Source organism: Anarhichas minor, unplaced genomic scaffold (genome assembly GCF_050575085.1).
Source record: "Anarhichas minor isolate MPS153535 unplaced genomic scaffold, ASM5057508v1 ptg000021l, whole genome shotgun sequence".
Classification (NCBI taxonomy): domain Eukaryota; kingdom Metazoa; phylum Chordata; class Actinopteri; order Perciformes; family Anarhichadidae; genus Anarhichas; species Anarhichas minor.
This window is the reverse complement of record NW_027466467.1, coordinates 6469552-6485744: the sequence shown is the minus strand read 5'-3', so window position 1 is coordinate 6485744 and position 16193 is coordinate 6469552. Positions and strand designations below refer to the sequence as shown.

The 16193-nt window shown below is 44.2% G+C and overlaps 2 protein-coding genes across 4 annotated transcripts in view; both read left to right on the top strand.

Annotated features, from left to right (window-relative positions):
* The first annotated feature begins 3147 nt into the window (after positions 1 to 3147).
* sulf2a (sulfatase 2a) lies at positions 3148 to 12039 on the top strand. Of its 2 annotated transcripts, none has more exons than XM_076096010.1 (20): positions 3148 to 3346; positions 4107 to 4346; positions 4440 to 4591; positions 4917 to 5086; positions 6579 to 6729; positions 7000 to 7175; positions 7286 to 7414; positions 7736 to 7792; positions 7923 to 8046; positions 8634 to 8847; positions 9306 to 9564; positions 9680 to 9776; positions 9892 to 9989; positions 10072 to 10131; positions 10215 to 10381; positions 10552 to 10694; positions 10848 to 10956; positions 11049 to 11082; positions 11564 to 11617; positions 12009 to 12039. In XM_076096010.1, exons 1-20 carry the CDS (start codon positions 3148 to 3150, stop codon positions 12037 to 12039), a joined length of 2664 nt encoding a protein of 887 aa, XP_075952125.1. The 2 variants fall into 2 exon arrangements, with proteins under 2 accessions (XP_075952125.1, XP_075952123.1); XM_076096008.1 differs by having other exon boundaries at positions 9282 to 9564.
* A 2011-nt stretch (positions 12040 to 14050) lies between these two features.
* Positions 14051 to 16193, top strand: part of arhgap46a (Rho GTPase activating protein 46a) — a 29900-nt gene continuing 27757 nt past the window's right edge. For both annotated transcript variants that reach the window (XM_076095730.1, XM_076095728.1), the window contains exon 1: positions 14051 to 14198. In XM_076095730.1, coding sequence (XP_075951845.1) covers positions 14185 to 14198 — 14 coding nt within the window. In that variant the 5' untranslated portion in view covers positions 14051 to 14184. The remainder of the gene's footprint in view (positions 14199 to 16193) is intronic.

Genomic DNA, 16193 nt, shown 5'->3' with positions numbered 1-16193 from the left:
GCTCTGTGTTGCCACGGCCATTTATAATTCAGTCGTATCAATAAGAGATGGACGGCATTAAGTTTTTATCTGATGATGCAGTGCTGCTGTCTCTTAGAGCCCCTTTACAAGCAAAAGACTGAAGAGCTAAACTTTCCTTCTCTGTTCTGACTTCCAGGCATCACTTGGCATTAGTATAACCTGAGATGATCCTCGTTCCCACAACATGCTTTTAGAAGCGTATTCCCTGTGATCTCATATTCTGCTAGCTTACTCCCCAGCCCTTCCTCTCTGAGCCCCCAGCCTTTTAATGAGTTTTGCTGAGAGTTATATTTACTCGTGTTGTCTTGTGCTTCTGTCTAAATGGCAAAAATTCCTCTTTCACTCCGCGCTATCGGGCTGAATCGGCATTGTCGTTTCGTAGCTTGCTCAGTGGAAAGAGCTGATGGGGGCAGAGCTCTATCAGGCAAACGGGCTCTAAACCATCCCAGTTTACGGAGACAACATGGCTCGTCTTGCATTATGAATGTGTACAAACCATCACATTGGTCTCGTTGATGGAGACTGAGAAGAGCTTGGATAGATACTGCTGTTTTCCAATGGTTGTCCATCTCTGCTTCTCCACACATCTTCAAGGTATAATTGCTTCTTCTGTCTGTTTGGACGTTACGGTTTCCTCCTTTTTTTTTTTTTTCTTCTTCTTTTCTTTGCAGTTTCATGTCGCATCTGACACCCAGAGAGATAAACAATACGGGTAGATAAAAGAGAGGGAGAGAGCAAACTGGAAAGAAAGGACTGTATGTGTCAGTTAGAGCTGATAAAAGCCCGAAAATCCAATTAGTCCTCAGTATCAAGGCGAAAGGAGGAGGCCTCATGGGGGAGGTGTCAGAAAATATCCACCACCGTAGCATGTCAATAACACAGCATTTACATATTTAGCTATTGATAGATCGACGTTTAAAATCGAGCTGGATGTTTTCTTGTAAATCAGGTCTATATTTGGTACTCTTCCCTGACGGGTTTTTGCCCACATCAGCTTTTTGAACAGATAAACAACTATCAAAGGGAATTACTGTACCTCCCACAGCACAAACCACTCTAAAGAAGGGAGCCAATGGCAGAGGACTCTCTCAATTTGAGCACACTGAATCTATTCTCTATTCACGGTGGATGTCCTGGAATCCATTTTGGTGATGGGGGTATTCACTGCTGATTGCAGACAGAGCTAGTTAAATCTGTGTTGTTCTTTTTTTTTTCTTCTTTTTCCCCTCCTTGCTTGTGTCTTGTTTTAATCCCATGCCAAGAAATGAAAGAAGGATGCAGGCAGGAAGAGAGCACCAGAAAGGAGCGAAGGACAATATCAAACAGCGCGGCAACTCGGGTCAGAGCTCATGTGTTCCTCTGGGGAAGAACCGCATGCCCTGGGAGTAGGAAGCCAGAGCAAACACAGCTGCCGCTATACAGTCTTATTCATATGAACGTGGTGTGTATGTGTGTGTGTGTGTGTGTGTGTGTGTGTGTGTGTGTTTCGTGGAGGAGGATAGAGGACATGTGTGGGTGTGAGGGAGGACCTTAATGAGCACAATCTGAAAAAACAGTTTTGCGTTAGACTGAGGAGCGAAGTTTCTCTTCTGTAATCATCTTTTACATTTTTGCATGTGTGCATCTGTTCCTTTCTTATCCTGCTTATCCCCCATGTCGGACTGTACTCCAGGCGGGTTGTCGTTAAGGAGGCAGGAGAGAGAGGTTGCCATTGTTGTGTTGTCCTTGTCTTCATACTCCTTATGGACTCACAAACACACACACACACACATGCTCAAACCCCCACCTTACCTCACTGACAGCGGAGCATCTCAGTGGGCAGACTGATGCTGCTGCTTGTAAACTGTGTTTATGATCATGGTCACTGAGGCATATTGCTGCTCTTATATTATGTGTCATGATAAAATAGGCACAAAACTCAGCTCTTGTCTTAAGCCATCTTATCTTCATTGCCATAATACACGTGTGACAAATTTCAGCTCAATGAAAGATATGTGGATAAAATGATTTCATTTTATTTAGCCTACTTTTATTTAAAACTAAATCTATCAATATGCATTTCCTATCTAATCAATAGTAATTGTTTCAAAATGACACGGTTTTTTAAGACTTATCTGTTGAGATTTAATATGTAGTTCACGTGGTTGAACAGTATCAATCTAAAAGCGTAACAATGCTCATGTTTCTATCGCTTTGTTTGCTATAAATCATTCGTTCTGGTAGTCGGGTGCTACTGCTAGTTGCCATGGTGAACTCGGAGGGGATATGCTGTTAATGAGGAAGAGTTAGGAGAGAACTAATAGGATTGTAGTGTAATTTTTGTAAACTGCATGTAGAGATTAATTATGAAAAAGCTCTATTAAACACGTACTTGACTATAATTGTTATGTTAAACTCGTACACGGCGAGCAGAATTTGCAATTTTCCGCACATCTGGAGGCAGTTTGCTTTTATTGTCTTTAGTGATATTGCCACATTAATATTACCGGCTTTCTTTTTCCACATTTACTTCCACATTTCTTTCCGCCACACTGTGTGTATAGTCGGTATAATTTGAAGTCAGCGTTTTCTAATCTTTAGAACTGGAGTCTTGTCACTCTGCTCATTGACCCCTGTCTTTATTTTCCTCCTCTCATCCCCTCCGCTTCTGTCTCTCTCCTTCACCTCTGCCCCCCCACACCTCCACCCCACACCCCTCATATCCACCCTAACCCTCTCAGGGGGAGGTGAGTCCTGAGCTGGCCCAGGGCCCAGGCCCATTAGCCCCAGCCTGGCAGCCATGTGCTCATCACCAGAGATCATTACACCCGGCCAATGACACCACTCTAATGCATCATTAATGATTGATTAACGAGCTGAGCTCAGCCCAAACGGGTGCATATGTACGGAAGAGCACCCTGTAATGGCTGTCCAAGGCTTGCATCGGCTATTTTTCACCATGTTTTGTGTGTGTGTGTGTAGTGTAGTGTGTGTGTGTGTGTGTGTGTGTGTGTGTGTGTGTGTGTGTGTGCGTGCAGTTTTATTCTTATCAGTTCCCTCTGTGCCCTGTCTTTCAGGTTGAGTGAGGGTGCTGCAGACTCCTGTGTGAGAAACGAAGGACTGAGGAGGTGACTGCAGGCTAGCGTGATGGCAGGGCGGGGGCTCTCCGGCCCTCTCCCTCTTCTTCTCCTCCTTCTCGTCCTGGTGGGAATCCTTCCTGTGGCCGATGGCTCTGGCTATCTGTCTGGTTATCGGCAGAAGTCGCGCCTGCAGAGGGACCGCCACTTCCGCAACATCCGACCCAACATCATCCTCATCCTCACCGATGATCAGGACATAGAACTGGGTAAGACATGTTTCCGCCATTAATCCTTTCCTGTGTGTTTGTGCAGCTGTCTCTCTCTCTGTTTGCTTTATGTCTGTGTCCCATGGGTGTGAGTACTCTCTCCATGTGTATCCAACAGCATCAGCGAGGGGAAAGTCAGCCTAATGCTGCCTCTTGGCATCATAACAACTGGCCCACTCAAAGTCATGTGCTCCCTTTGCCAACTCCTCCAATGCTGGCATGAAATGAGGGCGGCCTATGGCTTCCATTGTCTGGGTGCCAAATCCTGGCCATCTCCCTTCCCGCTTAAGTCCTTTAGCGGCGTATTGGACTGGAGTGGCTGCATAATGGCCTCTGTGACATCTTTTGTCCTCCTGTGATCGCTAGTGAGAAGACTCTCATTGAAAAGCAGGAATTTATGGTCAAGCATCTGTTTTCCCAAACAATCACCATCAGCCTGAAAAGCTTTTAGTACACAGGAATCCAAATGGGTTACACTTTACCACAAAGATTTATTTCCTCATTTAGTTTCCCCCCTTCCTTTTTTTGTACCATGTCGATAATGGTTTTAGCTTTTTACCCCTCGTGCCCTATATTTATATTTTTCACTCACAGTTTTCCTCAATTTCTCACTCGTTTTTTCTCTTCTCCAACCGTTTTATATCCCCCCTGCGTCCCTTTCATTCCACTCCTTGGCCTTTGAATCTCCTCTCACCCTCCTTGCCCTTCTTACAACCTCTCCCCCCCCGCCTCCTCTCTTTCTTGCACTGTTTTCTCCCAGGCTCAATGCAGGCCATGAACAAAACTCGGCACATCATGGAGAAGGGCGGCACACATTTCTCCAACGCTTTCTCCACCACGCCCATGTGCTGCCCGTCCCGCTCCTCCATCCTGACGGGGAAATATGTGCACAACCACCACACCTTCACAAACAACGAGAACTGCTCCTCACCCTCGTGGCAGGCCCACCACGAGCCGCACACCTTCGCTGTACATCTCAACAACTCTGGCTACAGGACAGGTGAGCGCCGCAAGTCTGGAACAGGTATACTTTCACTGGTGCATTGAGCCTGAGGACCAGAAGTAACACACTGCTTGTCTGTTCCTCACTCAGCCTTCTTTGGAAAATATCTGAATGAGTACAACGGCTCCTACGTGCCCCCTGGCTGGAAGGAATGGGTAGCACTGGTGAAGAACTCTCGCTTCTACAACTACACCCTCTGCAGGAACGGAGTGCGAGAGAAACACAGCGGCGTCTACTCAAAGGTATTCAAACACTCCACCTGAGAGATATAACACAAAGTACTTTTAGGTTGCTTTGAGAGATAAGTTAACATTGAGTAAACCTTTGTTAACCATAATTAATGAATAGTTTAGAACTAAAAAGCATCACCAGCATTTAAAAACGACACGGTCAAACGGCATATTAAGTCCATTGTGGGTAATTATTGAGATACATTATTGTCATTGTTTTCATATACGTACTAGTTCAGGTCAGTAATGGGCACTGGCCCAGCATAGCACCGAATGCTCTTTCACTCCCTCCGTCACTCACCGAGTGCCTGATGGACAATGTCTGCTCGCTCTGCAGGACTACCTGACAGACATCATTACCAACGACAGTACCAACTACTTCCGCATGTCCAAGAAGATGTACCCTCACCGTCCCGTCATGATGGTCCTGAGCCACGTTGCTCCTCACGGTCCAGAGGACTCCGCCCCTCAGTACAGCTCTGCCTTCCTCAACGCATCACAGCACATGTAAGAAAAATAATTACGCTTCAAAACGCCGCCATTGCAGGTTTTGGGATACTCTTCTAGTTTGAACTGGACTGGCTTTGCCCATTTAATGTGTACTGATTTGGTTCATGTTAGACAAAGCAGACAAACACAAGGGTAGGTTTTTATTAAATTTTTTACAATTTCACATCCACAGCTATTTGCTTGCGTATGAGTCATCCACACTTTCAGGCTCCCTTTTTTTCATTTGACCCAGAATGACACGAATTCCATAATCTCAGCTCGATCTTATCTTCCTCCGCCTGCGGTACGCTCTTGGCAGCTGAGCCCTCTCCACGCACAGCCCGTGTTTCACTCCAGTATATTTGGCTCGTGTGTTGTTCACATTCGTGTTACCACTGTAAGCCCTGCTAATTTGTACCATTTTTTCAGCCGTGATTAAAGAAAGGCATGAATGATGTGTGTTTAATGCATAGGTAATGATCCCACAAACACACGCATACACACACACACATAGGCGCACACACACACACACACACACACACAACACTTCAGCCATTGTCTTCCTGACCCTCCATACTCCTGACTTTCTGTCTAGTGCTGCTGGCTAATGGCAGGCCTGATATTGGCCCCCAGAGACAGATCCAAGGCCAGTAATGAGACTGCTGTTTCTGCCCCCTCCTTCCAACTCAGACCCGTTCTCCTGCTTTGTCTAATCCCTCTAGCATCATTAACCTGTGCCGCGCAGGCTTTACACACAGAATATTCTGTATATTCAGCCCCAGTGTCTTTGTACAAACTTATAATTGCTCTTTCTCCATAAATTTGCTCTCCCTCGGGTGATGTTTCCTGAGAGCGCTTCGGTGGCTATTTTTCTCACTCCATCTCCCTCCACCCTTATCAACCAAATTAAGAGAGAGAGGCTGTAAAAGTCCTGCACTCCTCTGGTGATAAACCTTCTCCTCACCCTGGCTCCTTGCAGACACATCTTCACACTACATTAGAGTTTCCACTGTGGGACATTAGCACTTCTTAAAAGCCGAATCGATTAGCTTTAAACGTTAAATATATTTTCTTCTCGGATCCCATTAGCTATTTAGCAGTGTTTATTCTCAAATAATTAAAGTTCCATATGGCTCGGAGTTAATTATTGATCAAACTGTGCTCACTGTGTTCAGTCCTATCGATTGCACCGCTTCGCATTTTACACGGTCTATGTAACCTCCAGTTTAGCGTTGCATAAACAGTTTTCTTGCTACTTTCGAAAGAATAGGAGACATCAGCAGACACCGGCAGAGGATATTGCTGTGAATCCACAATGTAACTGTACACACGCTGGTACATTTTTCTATAATCCAATTTACAGATATAGAATATGAAAATCAGATGTGTAGAGATGGGAAAAAAAACAACTGAATGCAAATGTCTGCTGATTTTCTTTACAAAAATGAAATGTTAAGACCGCATTGTTTTTTCTGTGTGGTTTAGTTTGATGTTTTTCTACCTCTTTCAGAACTCCCAGCTACAACTATGCCCCTAACCTTGACAAACACTGGATCCTACGCTACACAGGAGCAATGAAGCCCGTCCACATGCAGTTCACCAACATGCTGCAGCGCCGGAGGATGCAGACCCTGCTGTCTGTGGATGACAGTATGGAGAAGGTAGTCGGACATGCAGGCAGATAGACGTATACTTAAACACACACGGACACTTAAACACAGACACACACTCACACATTCCATCTGACAGTCTCAAGTCCTGTGAGATCTGTGCCTGTTCTGAGAGGGACTGTGTAATATATTCACTGACACACTTGGTAAATTGTTCAATCCCTTTTCCTTGAAACCTGCACAGGAGACTTGAGCTATTGAACATCAAGTATAACTTTTCACACTGTGTGAGTGTTCAATGAGTTGTATCCTCCTCCGTAGCTGTACAACATGTTGGTGGAGACGGGGGAGCTTGACAACACCTACCTCATTTACACCTCCGACCACGGCTACCACATCGGGCAGTTTGGTCTGGTCAAGGGCAAATCAATGCCTTATGAGTTCGATATCCGTGTTCCCTTCTTCGTACGAGGACCTAATGTGGAGCAAGGGGCCATGTGAGTGACACAGACTGCCACTTTTCTGTTATTCATCAAATTGACATTGTGATACTGTTTTTCTACAAAAATTCCAATAAAAATATCCCCTCACTCTTGCTTCACTGCAGTAATCCTCATATAGTGTTAAACGTCGACTTGGCACCAACTCTGCTGGACATGGCCGGTCTTGATATTCCTGCAGAAATGGATGGCAAGTCTATCCTCAAGCTGCTGGACACAGAAAGGCCAGTCAATAGGTGAACACACCACACATTTATTTTACGCAGTGTCCTGGCATTCAACAGACATTTCAAGAATGACATTTATAATGTTGCAGATTAGATGGCTATGTGCCAAAAAAAGCAATTTGCCTGGACTTCGTAAAGTTGTACTTGACCTCTGTTATTTGTGTTTTTCTTGGACATAATGAACAATCCAAATATAAACGTATAACACTACTTTCTTTTCAATGCAACACAAGGATGGCATTTGAAAATGGAGAGCGTATTTGTTCAGTGCAAACATCAAAGAGTGGTGTGACAGGATGTTTTTTTTCTTTCTTTTAAATCATTTTCCAGGTTCCAGTTGAACAGGAAGGGTAAAACATGGAGAGATTCTTTCCTGGTGGAGAGAGGGTATGTTTTATTGATTGACCTTCTGCAGCACATGTTCTCAGTCCTGGCATTGTCTGCTGCTGACATCAGACTCCTTGTCTTTGGTTGGTTGAAAAAAAAAAAATATGCATTTGTTTTCCTGTTCTTTCAGGAAGCCTCCGCACAAGAGAGGGGAGGAAATGGCCCAGGAGGAGAACTTCCTGCCAAAATACCAGCGGGTGAAGGACCTTTGCCAGAAAGCAGAGTACCAGACCTCCTGCCAGCAGCCAGGACAGGTACCTGACCTGCAGGAGCTCAGAGAGAGAGGTTATTAAAGTTTCAGGGGAACAACATGAGGTGTAGCTCATGCAGGGTGATAATTAGCAATCTGTTTGACAGTTTACTGAGTATAATATGCAGTCATTGTACTCTCAGGGTTCAATTTGACTTCAAAGTCTCTCTTTTAATCCCTTAAAATTAGGTGTGCTAGGTATAATGTGTGCGGGTGTGAATAAGTGGCAGAAATATGCTTATTTTTGTGTAGCTGAGACCTGTAGTGACTTTGTGTACGGCGGGAAATTGGGTATGTCTGTGTTTATTGATTGTGCACAAAACATCAAACTTTCAGAGTTTACATTTAATCAATTGTTATTATAAGTGTACGTGTGTGAGGAAACCAATGCTTTGGGCTAAATTAAAAGACTCAATGGATATTTTAATTAATTTTTATGGCTTTTTCAGAGCACCATTAGAGGTATGTGTTGGGTAATTTGAGCACAAACCCAATTTAAGTCGATTGGTTTCTACGCATCAAAAATGATGCTCTGCTGTAGTTAAAGCCTAAAGACCCAATGGCATGAAACTTCCCTCTGCTTTGTTTCAGAAGTGGCAGTGTGTGGAGGACCCGACTGGCAAGCTGAGGCTGTATAAGTGCAAGGGCATGGCTAGTCTCTATGCTCCACGTATGCAGGCTCTGATGGCCAGCGGTGCCTCCCACGTCCAGCTGTCTCCCACTTCTGACTCCGACAGCTGCAACTGTGACGACGTGGGCTTCAAAACATCCGTCCTGAAGAGGAAGAGGCTGCTCACCAAGAAGAGTAAGTTCCTCTTGTCACTCACGTACACCATTGTTCTGGTGGTTATTAATAGATCTGATTTTGTTCAGAAAGACACTTGTGCTGTACTTTGAAATGTCCTTGCAGTAGCCTACAAATCCTTGCCAAACAGGGCCATTGATCTCAAGCTAAAATAACCAGCTTTTGAAGTATTCATGAGAGGAGGAGCATGTGTCGGTGCTGCCATCAAGTGGTGGACTAGAATGGACAAGTGAGTCTTTAATCATCGGGCTTTGAAAGAAACAATTACAGAAGATTGTAAATTATACCTGGAATATGACACCAAGAGCATGGAGCTCTTGTCTCATATCATCACTATTTTCTTTTGTCATGTGCTGGTCTTCACTTGTCTACATCATCATAGATCTTGATCTTCTGCATCAAAAAAACGAATCGCTCTTTTTCATCTTACTCAGGTCCCTCTGTGTCGTCTTATTCAGAGATAAAATCCAGCAAGACTGTCTCTAGGAAGCGCTGGGCCCGCTCTGTGTCGTTTGAGCTGGATGGTGACCTGTATGCCGTAGACCTAGAAGATGGCTACCGGCCCCTGGGCTCCGGGAACAGCAGCTGGGCCACACACAGGAGGAGAGGAGAGGGGAATGAGGAGGACAACGATGAGTTCAGTGGCATGGGGGTCACAGCCAAACCCACCGACGGCAATAAAACCACACCACCTGCTGCTCTTAAAGTCACCTACAGGTGATTTGGCGTACATCTATCTGCATTAATGTGCAATCTTTCTCATGATAGATAAAACTTAGACAGCACATGAGTCAGAGTGGTGCTATTATGTTGTTGTTTTTTTATCCTGCAGGTGCTCTATTCTTATGAATGACACAGTGAAATGTGATGGCGGCCTCTACAAGTCTCTTCAAGCCTGGAAGGACCACAAACTGCACATTGAGCATGAGGTACCGCTGCATTGTTAAATCTTGCCCATTAATTAAACCCATTTCACAGGTTGTCAGTAGCTCGTGGTATGTAATGGGTGTTGCCTGGCTGTGTGTTTGTTCCCACTGTGTTTAGATCGAAACCTTGCAGACCAAAATCAAGAACCTGCGTGATGTCAAAGGTCACCTGAAAAAGGTGCGGCCAGAGGAATGTCAGTGTAACACACCACCCAGGTGAGAATGTGTCCGAACCGCACCAGTCGCCTGCATGTTGATCTAATTGCATATGTGACGGTTGTTTTTTTTGTCTTTACAGTTATATCCTCAAGAACAAAGAAACGTTCAGGCTCAATGCAGGGCGCATGCACTCAGTCAGGTAAAGATTTACATTGTTTGACAATTATTTTTGTATATCCTCTCGCAGTCTTCACTGTATCTAATTTGTTTGATTCTCATCAGGATGCCATCAAAGCAAAAGAATCTGTGGCTGCAGAAGGAGCAGAAGCGCAGAAAGAAGCTACGTAAATTCCTCAAGAGGCTCCAGAACAACGACACTTGCAGCATGCCGGGCCTCACCTGTTTCACTCATGACAACCATCACTGGCAGACCGCCCCCTTCTGGACAAGTGAGGAATAACACATGGCTGTGTAAAAAGATTTGAAGAATATTGTTGTGGGACTTTTAAATATTTTTCCAAAGCAGGTATGGTGAAATATATTTCTGGGACGCTATTGTAATACCTCTTGTTTTCCACTCTCACCCCTCCCTTCCTCACCCACTCCCTCCCTCCCTCAGTGGGTCCATTCTGTGCATGCACCAGTGCCAACAACAACACCTATTGGTGCCTCAGGACCATCAATGACACACACAACTTCCTGTTTTGTGAATTTGCTACTGGTTTCCTGGAGTATTTTGACATCAACACTGACCCATACCAGGTATGTCATATGTACAGGCACACTGTACTATACGGCAGATACAGAAATAACTTAACCAATAACAACTATAAAATGATCCCATGACGATTTTCCAAAGTCTTCCAGAGATTTTCCAAAGCACTTGCTGACATTTTGTCCTTATTGTTCCTGTAGCTGATAAATGCTGTCAGCACCCTCGACCGCAATGCTCTGAATGCAATGCATCAACAGCTCATGGAATTACGAAGCTGCAAGGGACATAAGCAGTGCAACCCGGAGAAGGGTGAGTGGAACGCCTCCTGAGGCAAACATGGTTGATTTTAGTGTCTCCAGTAAGTTTAGACTGAGACTTATGTAACCTCTACTTCCTTTCAGGAGGAAAGGAGCGAAACTACTTCAGCGAATACAGGTATTTTCTTCTTCCTCTTACAGCACAGTTGATTACTTTTACAAACACCGCAGATGGAATATATGTCACAGTTTTAGCTCGGGGAGGTTACAGCCTCCCTAGTGTGCCTTTTGGTTATGTTTCTTCTTACTGCAAGTCATCTAGGGGAGTCAAGAAAATAAAATACAGTGATGTGCTGAATTTGAACCTTTTTTCAAGCTGGTTCCTTACTGTTGTCGTCAAAGCCTTTTTAGCACGCAGAAGCCAAAGAGGGCCAATACGCCAGTCTGCTTTTCAGCTTCTGCTGTTCCCTTTTTGTTATGAAGCCTAATTGCCTGTCTCTGCTGTGCGTGTGGGGGTGTATGTGTGTGTGCCTGTGTGTGTGTGTGTGTGTGTGTGCGTGCATACATGTATGTGTGTGAACCTGTTTGTGTGTGTGTCTGTGTGTATATATACCTGTGTGTTTGTCTCCATGCACGTGCATTTGCTGTGCATGCTTCAGGCCAGTTCATCGTCGAAAGAGGCCAAAAGTGAAGAAGCCTTCCTCCAAATCGCTGTGAGTTTGTCATAACCCATCTGTTCCTTTGTAGTCAGCCAAGCTTTAGTCCTATCTCCTACCAGATTATTTTCAGCTTGGTCAGATGACCCAGCAGCATGCCCCCCCCCCCCCCCTCTCTCCTATTTACTGTAATTCTGTACTCCTATACTTACAGTAATCCTCATGTACCTGCATTGCAAAGTGCCATCTTCTTTTGTCATTCCCTCGCTCAAGTCAAATTCAATAAAGCAATGCAGGTGTGACATTGTCTCGTTACGTTGTGTTCTCAGTCCTGTTATTGTCATTACTTACTTTTTCCTCGCACTGTTGGTAGGGACAGATCACAGCTGGAGCCATGGTTTCCAGTGAATGTCACATTTAACTCACAGCATTTGTCTCCTCTGCACAGAGGGCAGATTTGGGAAGGGTGGGTTGGGTAACCACCCGCATCCCTCAGCCCACCACATCGGCGACAGGAAGGAGAAGGGGGAGTGCAGGCAAACCCTAGGACCTTGACCACACTTCGATCGACCATAACCCTGAGATACTACTTCACTCTAATCTGGGTTTTCATTTTTGAGAGAGCTGCTCTTCGTAACTCTAACCCAGGCAAAGGAGACGCTGAGACTGAGAGGACGCTTAAAGACTCTCCAATTTGTCAGTTCTACCTTTCGCGCACATTTCACTATCATCTTCTGTTACCCCTCAGCTGTCAGTACCTTTAACATTAACAGGATGCTGTGAATCACGTGGGACCGTTTGATGTCCACAAGCCATTCGGTCTAACAGTACTGCTTGTACATAGTATATATCAGCTTTAATCAGCTTTCTTTCTTGTCATACGGGACTGGGCGGAAAAAACGTGATGAGTTACATGTCAACTCTGCTGCTACTCAACGATGTCATGGCCTCATGATGTCTCTGTGGCGAATGCTGATTAGCTAAATCATTAACGCTCGGAGTAACAACAAGACATATTTTTCTTTCTCTGCACCAACGTGTCTGCACCATGGTCTTCGCATGGAAAGTGGTACGGACTTTTGAATGGCCGAAGGTACTCTCCGCCATAATCTTTTGTATTATAGTTGATCTTAACGCCGATGAATGTCCTTTTATGAAGCATCATCTTCATCAAAGCTGTGAGATGTGGGGTGACTAGATATTGCCTGCCTTCATCCAACCCCATCCGGAGTCAGCCACACCCTGAACAGGCATACAGTGATCACCATCTCACAATGATGCAACCCAAACCTCCAGAATATTTGACCACTGGCAGAATGCGTCATTAGAGAATGCCATTTTACTCCTTTGTGTTGTCAGTACCACACTGTAAGAAGTATCCAAATAGTTTGTCCAGCTTGCTATACATGGTGCTACAGGATAACAATACAGAAGGGAAATGTTGCTGTACAGTACAGTATGTATTTGAATGTATGTTGTGCAATTAATATAAATGTTTACAATATTTTTTATAATACTGAAGAGGCAGACCTCCTTGTATGATATGGGGTGACAAAACGGACTTGTGAGGAGAAATGTAGCTTGAGAAATGTCATTGCCCGGAACTTGTATGTTTGTCCTTTTCTTATTTACATCGGAAAAGCACTTAAAGGGTTCACTGTGAAGAGATGCGCCCATGTACGTTTAATGGATATATAGTTTACTCTGTGCCAGAGAACACAACAGTGTAATACTTATCGATGTGAATGTTAGCTACCTGCTTCTTTGATTTTTTTTTTTTTAGCAAATATTTCCATAGACCTGAGCGCTGATAATAATTGTGAATAAAGTGTTGTTTGACCATTACCATGAGCCGACTTTTATTCTGAAATTTGCATGGTGGTTTGTGTTCCTGTCCAGCAGGTGTCTCCGTCTGCTCGTCCACAGGCTAACACCAGGGTAACATGGTAATAATAACTACTTAAAGCTCACTACTATCACAATAGTGGAAAGATAAAGGTCCTCAATTTCTATGTCAAATGTAGGGCAACCTGCCAAAGAGCTGCTTCTATGACTGTTATGTTTAAGTATCTCATAATTATGACTTTCTATCATAATTGTGACTTTTTATCTAATAATTTTTACTTTTTATCTCATAATTTGACTTTTGAACTCATAATTATGACTTTCTATGTTATAATTATGGCTCTCACAATTTCGACATTTTATCTCATAATTATGGCTTTCTATCTCATAATTGTGACCTTTTTGTCTCATAATTTCAACTTTCTATCTCATAATTTTGACTTTTTATCTCATAATTATTTCAATTCACCATGGGGATATTTTTATAATCCAGTCTGACTTTTCATCTTTTATTTATTTGCTGGCAGAAATGGGCTTCCACAGCATAGGGGAGGGGGGGGGCAGACTGGGTGACCCCCCCCCCCCCCCCCCCCCCCCCCTCATCCCAATGACTCTCGTGCGGAGGCGGAGACTCCGTATCGGATCACCACCGGGAGGACCGTCCCGTACTCACTCGTCGGACCCGCTGTGTGTGCCTCAGAAAATTTACCTTCATCCCGACAAACAGCTTAAACACCGTTTTCTCCGTTTGTTTACTTCTTGTTTACAATGTGAGGAAGATGGCCGGAACAAGGTAAGGTGAACTTTTTAATTTAATAAAAAGGGACACAAAACATTTAAAGCGGAGAAAGTTACGAAGCTAAAGCCTCGATATCACTCCGCCGCCGACAGCTCGAACGAGACCACGCTGCTCAACGGACAACACTGTTTAAGCACTTTACAGTGTGTGTGTGTGTGTGTTTGTAGTTTTAAAAGTTCGCTAAATAATAGAGGGACTTTCAAGAGGGTAGGTGTAAAAGGATTCATTTAAAACTTAAATTTAAATTGCATTTTTACAAGTGGTGTCGCTATTTTATTTACTTTATGACGCAACGTTTAGCAGCTCTGAACAGCTGAACTATGTTATCTATGAGACACTGTGTTTGACACTTGGAAGTTAAGTTTCGCCACCGTTTAGTATTTGTAGTAGAGTCGCATTAGCTGAAGCGTAGATTGATTCTACTTCCTCTGTTATTCTATCACCACCAGCCCCATCTTTATATTGTTTTTCCTAACCCTTTGCTGCGGTGAAGAGACCAATACCACAGACGGAAGGCAACAAACGTCCCACAGCCCATTTGTTGCTCCCATGTTGGTTTTTACTGGTGGAAGGTACAACTGGGGCTCTCAGCTTTTGGCTCCTGGTTTGATCTCCACATGTTTACTTTCTTCAGCATCTGCTTTTACTGCATTCAAACTTTTGTTTAGCTTTTGAGACAGATGGTTTTGCTTTAGTCCTCGCAGACTATTTAAAGCTACTGAGACGTATGGGATAAGCTACTTTCAGACTTTTATTGGCTCTAGCTGAAGTTCTGGGGGAGTCTTTGATGTTTTAATATTCCTCCTCCATATGCGTATTGAATACTGGATATTGTTGGACAATTAATAAGCTACCCACGCAGATGTCATTTGTATAGCCTGGAGCGGTTAGTTTGGCACGCCAGGCCCAACCTGACTACCTGGGTGCAGCAAGTTTCGCCATCTTCCTGCCAGCTGGTGCTCGCCTGAGGACAGCGTGGTGTTGGTTTAATGCAGACGGGGTAACTTTTCTATTTATCTGTCCGGCACTACATCACAGACAGATAGGGCAGGGTGGCTGGGACAGGGGGACAATGGTCCATTCCTTAAACATGTCCTCCATTCGTCTTAGCTTGTCAATGTGAGCAGCAGGAATCACAATAGGATGTTGTCTGACTGTTTGCTCTGTTGGCTCACTAAAGTAGACGGGACAACAAACCGTGCGTTGACCCCTAAAAAAAAAACAGATGAATCAAACCTGTGTCTTTCAACGAGGACCAGGCAGGATGTCCACCCGACAGACGGTGTGACAATGGACAAGATTGTTTGGAGAGGAAGTGATTTTGAAGCTTGTACTCCAGTGACAGCGGTTTGTTGTGTGCTGTGACATGTTAATATGTGTGAGACATAATGCTTCAAACCATATTTTAAAATCTTCTCTGCTTTCTGTACTGTAATGCTGGTTTACATCCCTGTGGATCAGTGCTCTTAACGCTCCACACACACACTTTTCATCTGACTTTGTGATTCTTCGCGATTTGGCAAAACACATTGAACTGTACCTGGACAGCCACTGTTTTCAAACCGTTCCCCTGCAGAGATTAAAGGCTGGTTTTACTTCCCACACGCTGGCGTGAACCTGATTGTAAGAGTGCTGATCAACACTCGCGAGCATTACAGGGGATAATAACTTGTGGGATGGTCATACGGCTGTAAAGACGGATGAGTAATCTGCTTCTAAAGAACAAGTCTGTAATTGTAGTGAGCTGTCAGTGCACAACATAAAATAAGCTTTGCACAAATGTAAAAAACACTTTAAACGGAGTCATTATACACAGAGATGTAACACTGAAACAGACGGTAAAGAAAGTCTTAACTAGAAAATAACTTTTCCTAGTGTCACAGGTATCGCCCTCTATTACAAAGCTAAAACTGATGTTTGGAAATATTAGTCTGTCCCTACGCTGCTGATCCCCAGCGATGGCCTCTTAAATCATATTCCACCCTGCTG

Excerpts from the sequence above, each read along its gene's own strand:
- sulf2a (XM_076096008.1), top strand. The coding sequence starts at position 3,148 with ATGGCAGGGCGGGGGCTCTCCGGCCCTCTCCCTCTTCTTCTCCTCCTT. Across the intron at positions 10,382-10,551 it reads GACCGCCCCCTTCTGGACAA|TGGGTCCATTCTGTGCATGC; the intron begins GTGAGGAATAAC and ends TCCCTCCCTCAG. Across the intron at positions 10,695-10,847 it reads TCAACACTGACCCATACCAG|CTGATAAATGCTGTCAGCAC; the intron begins GTATGTCATATG and ends TTGTTCCTGTAG.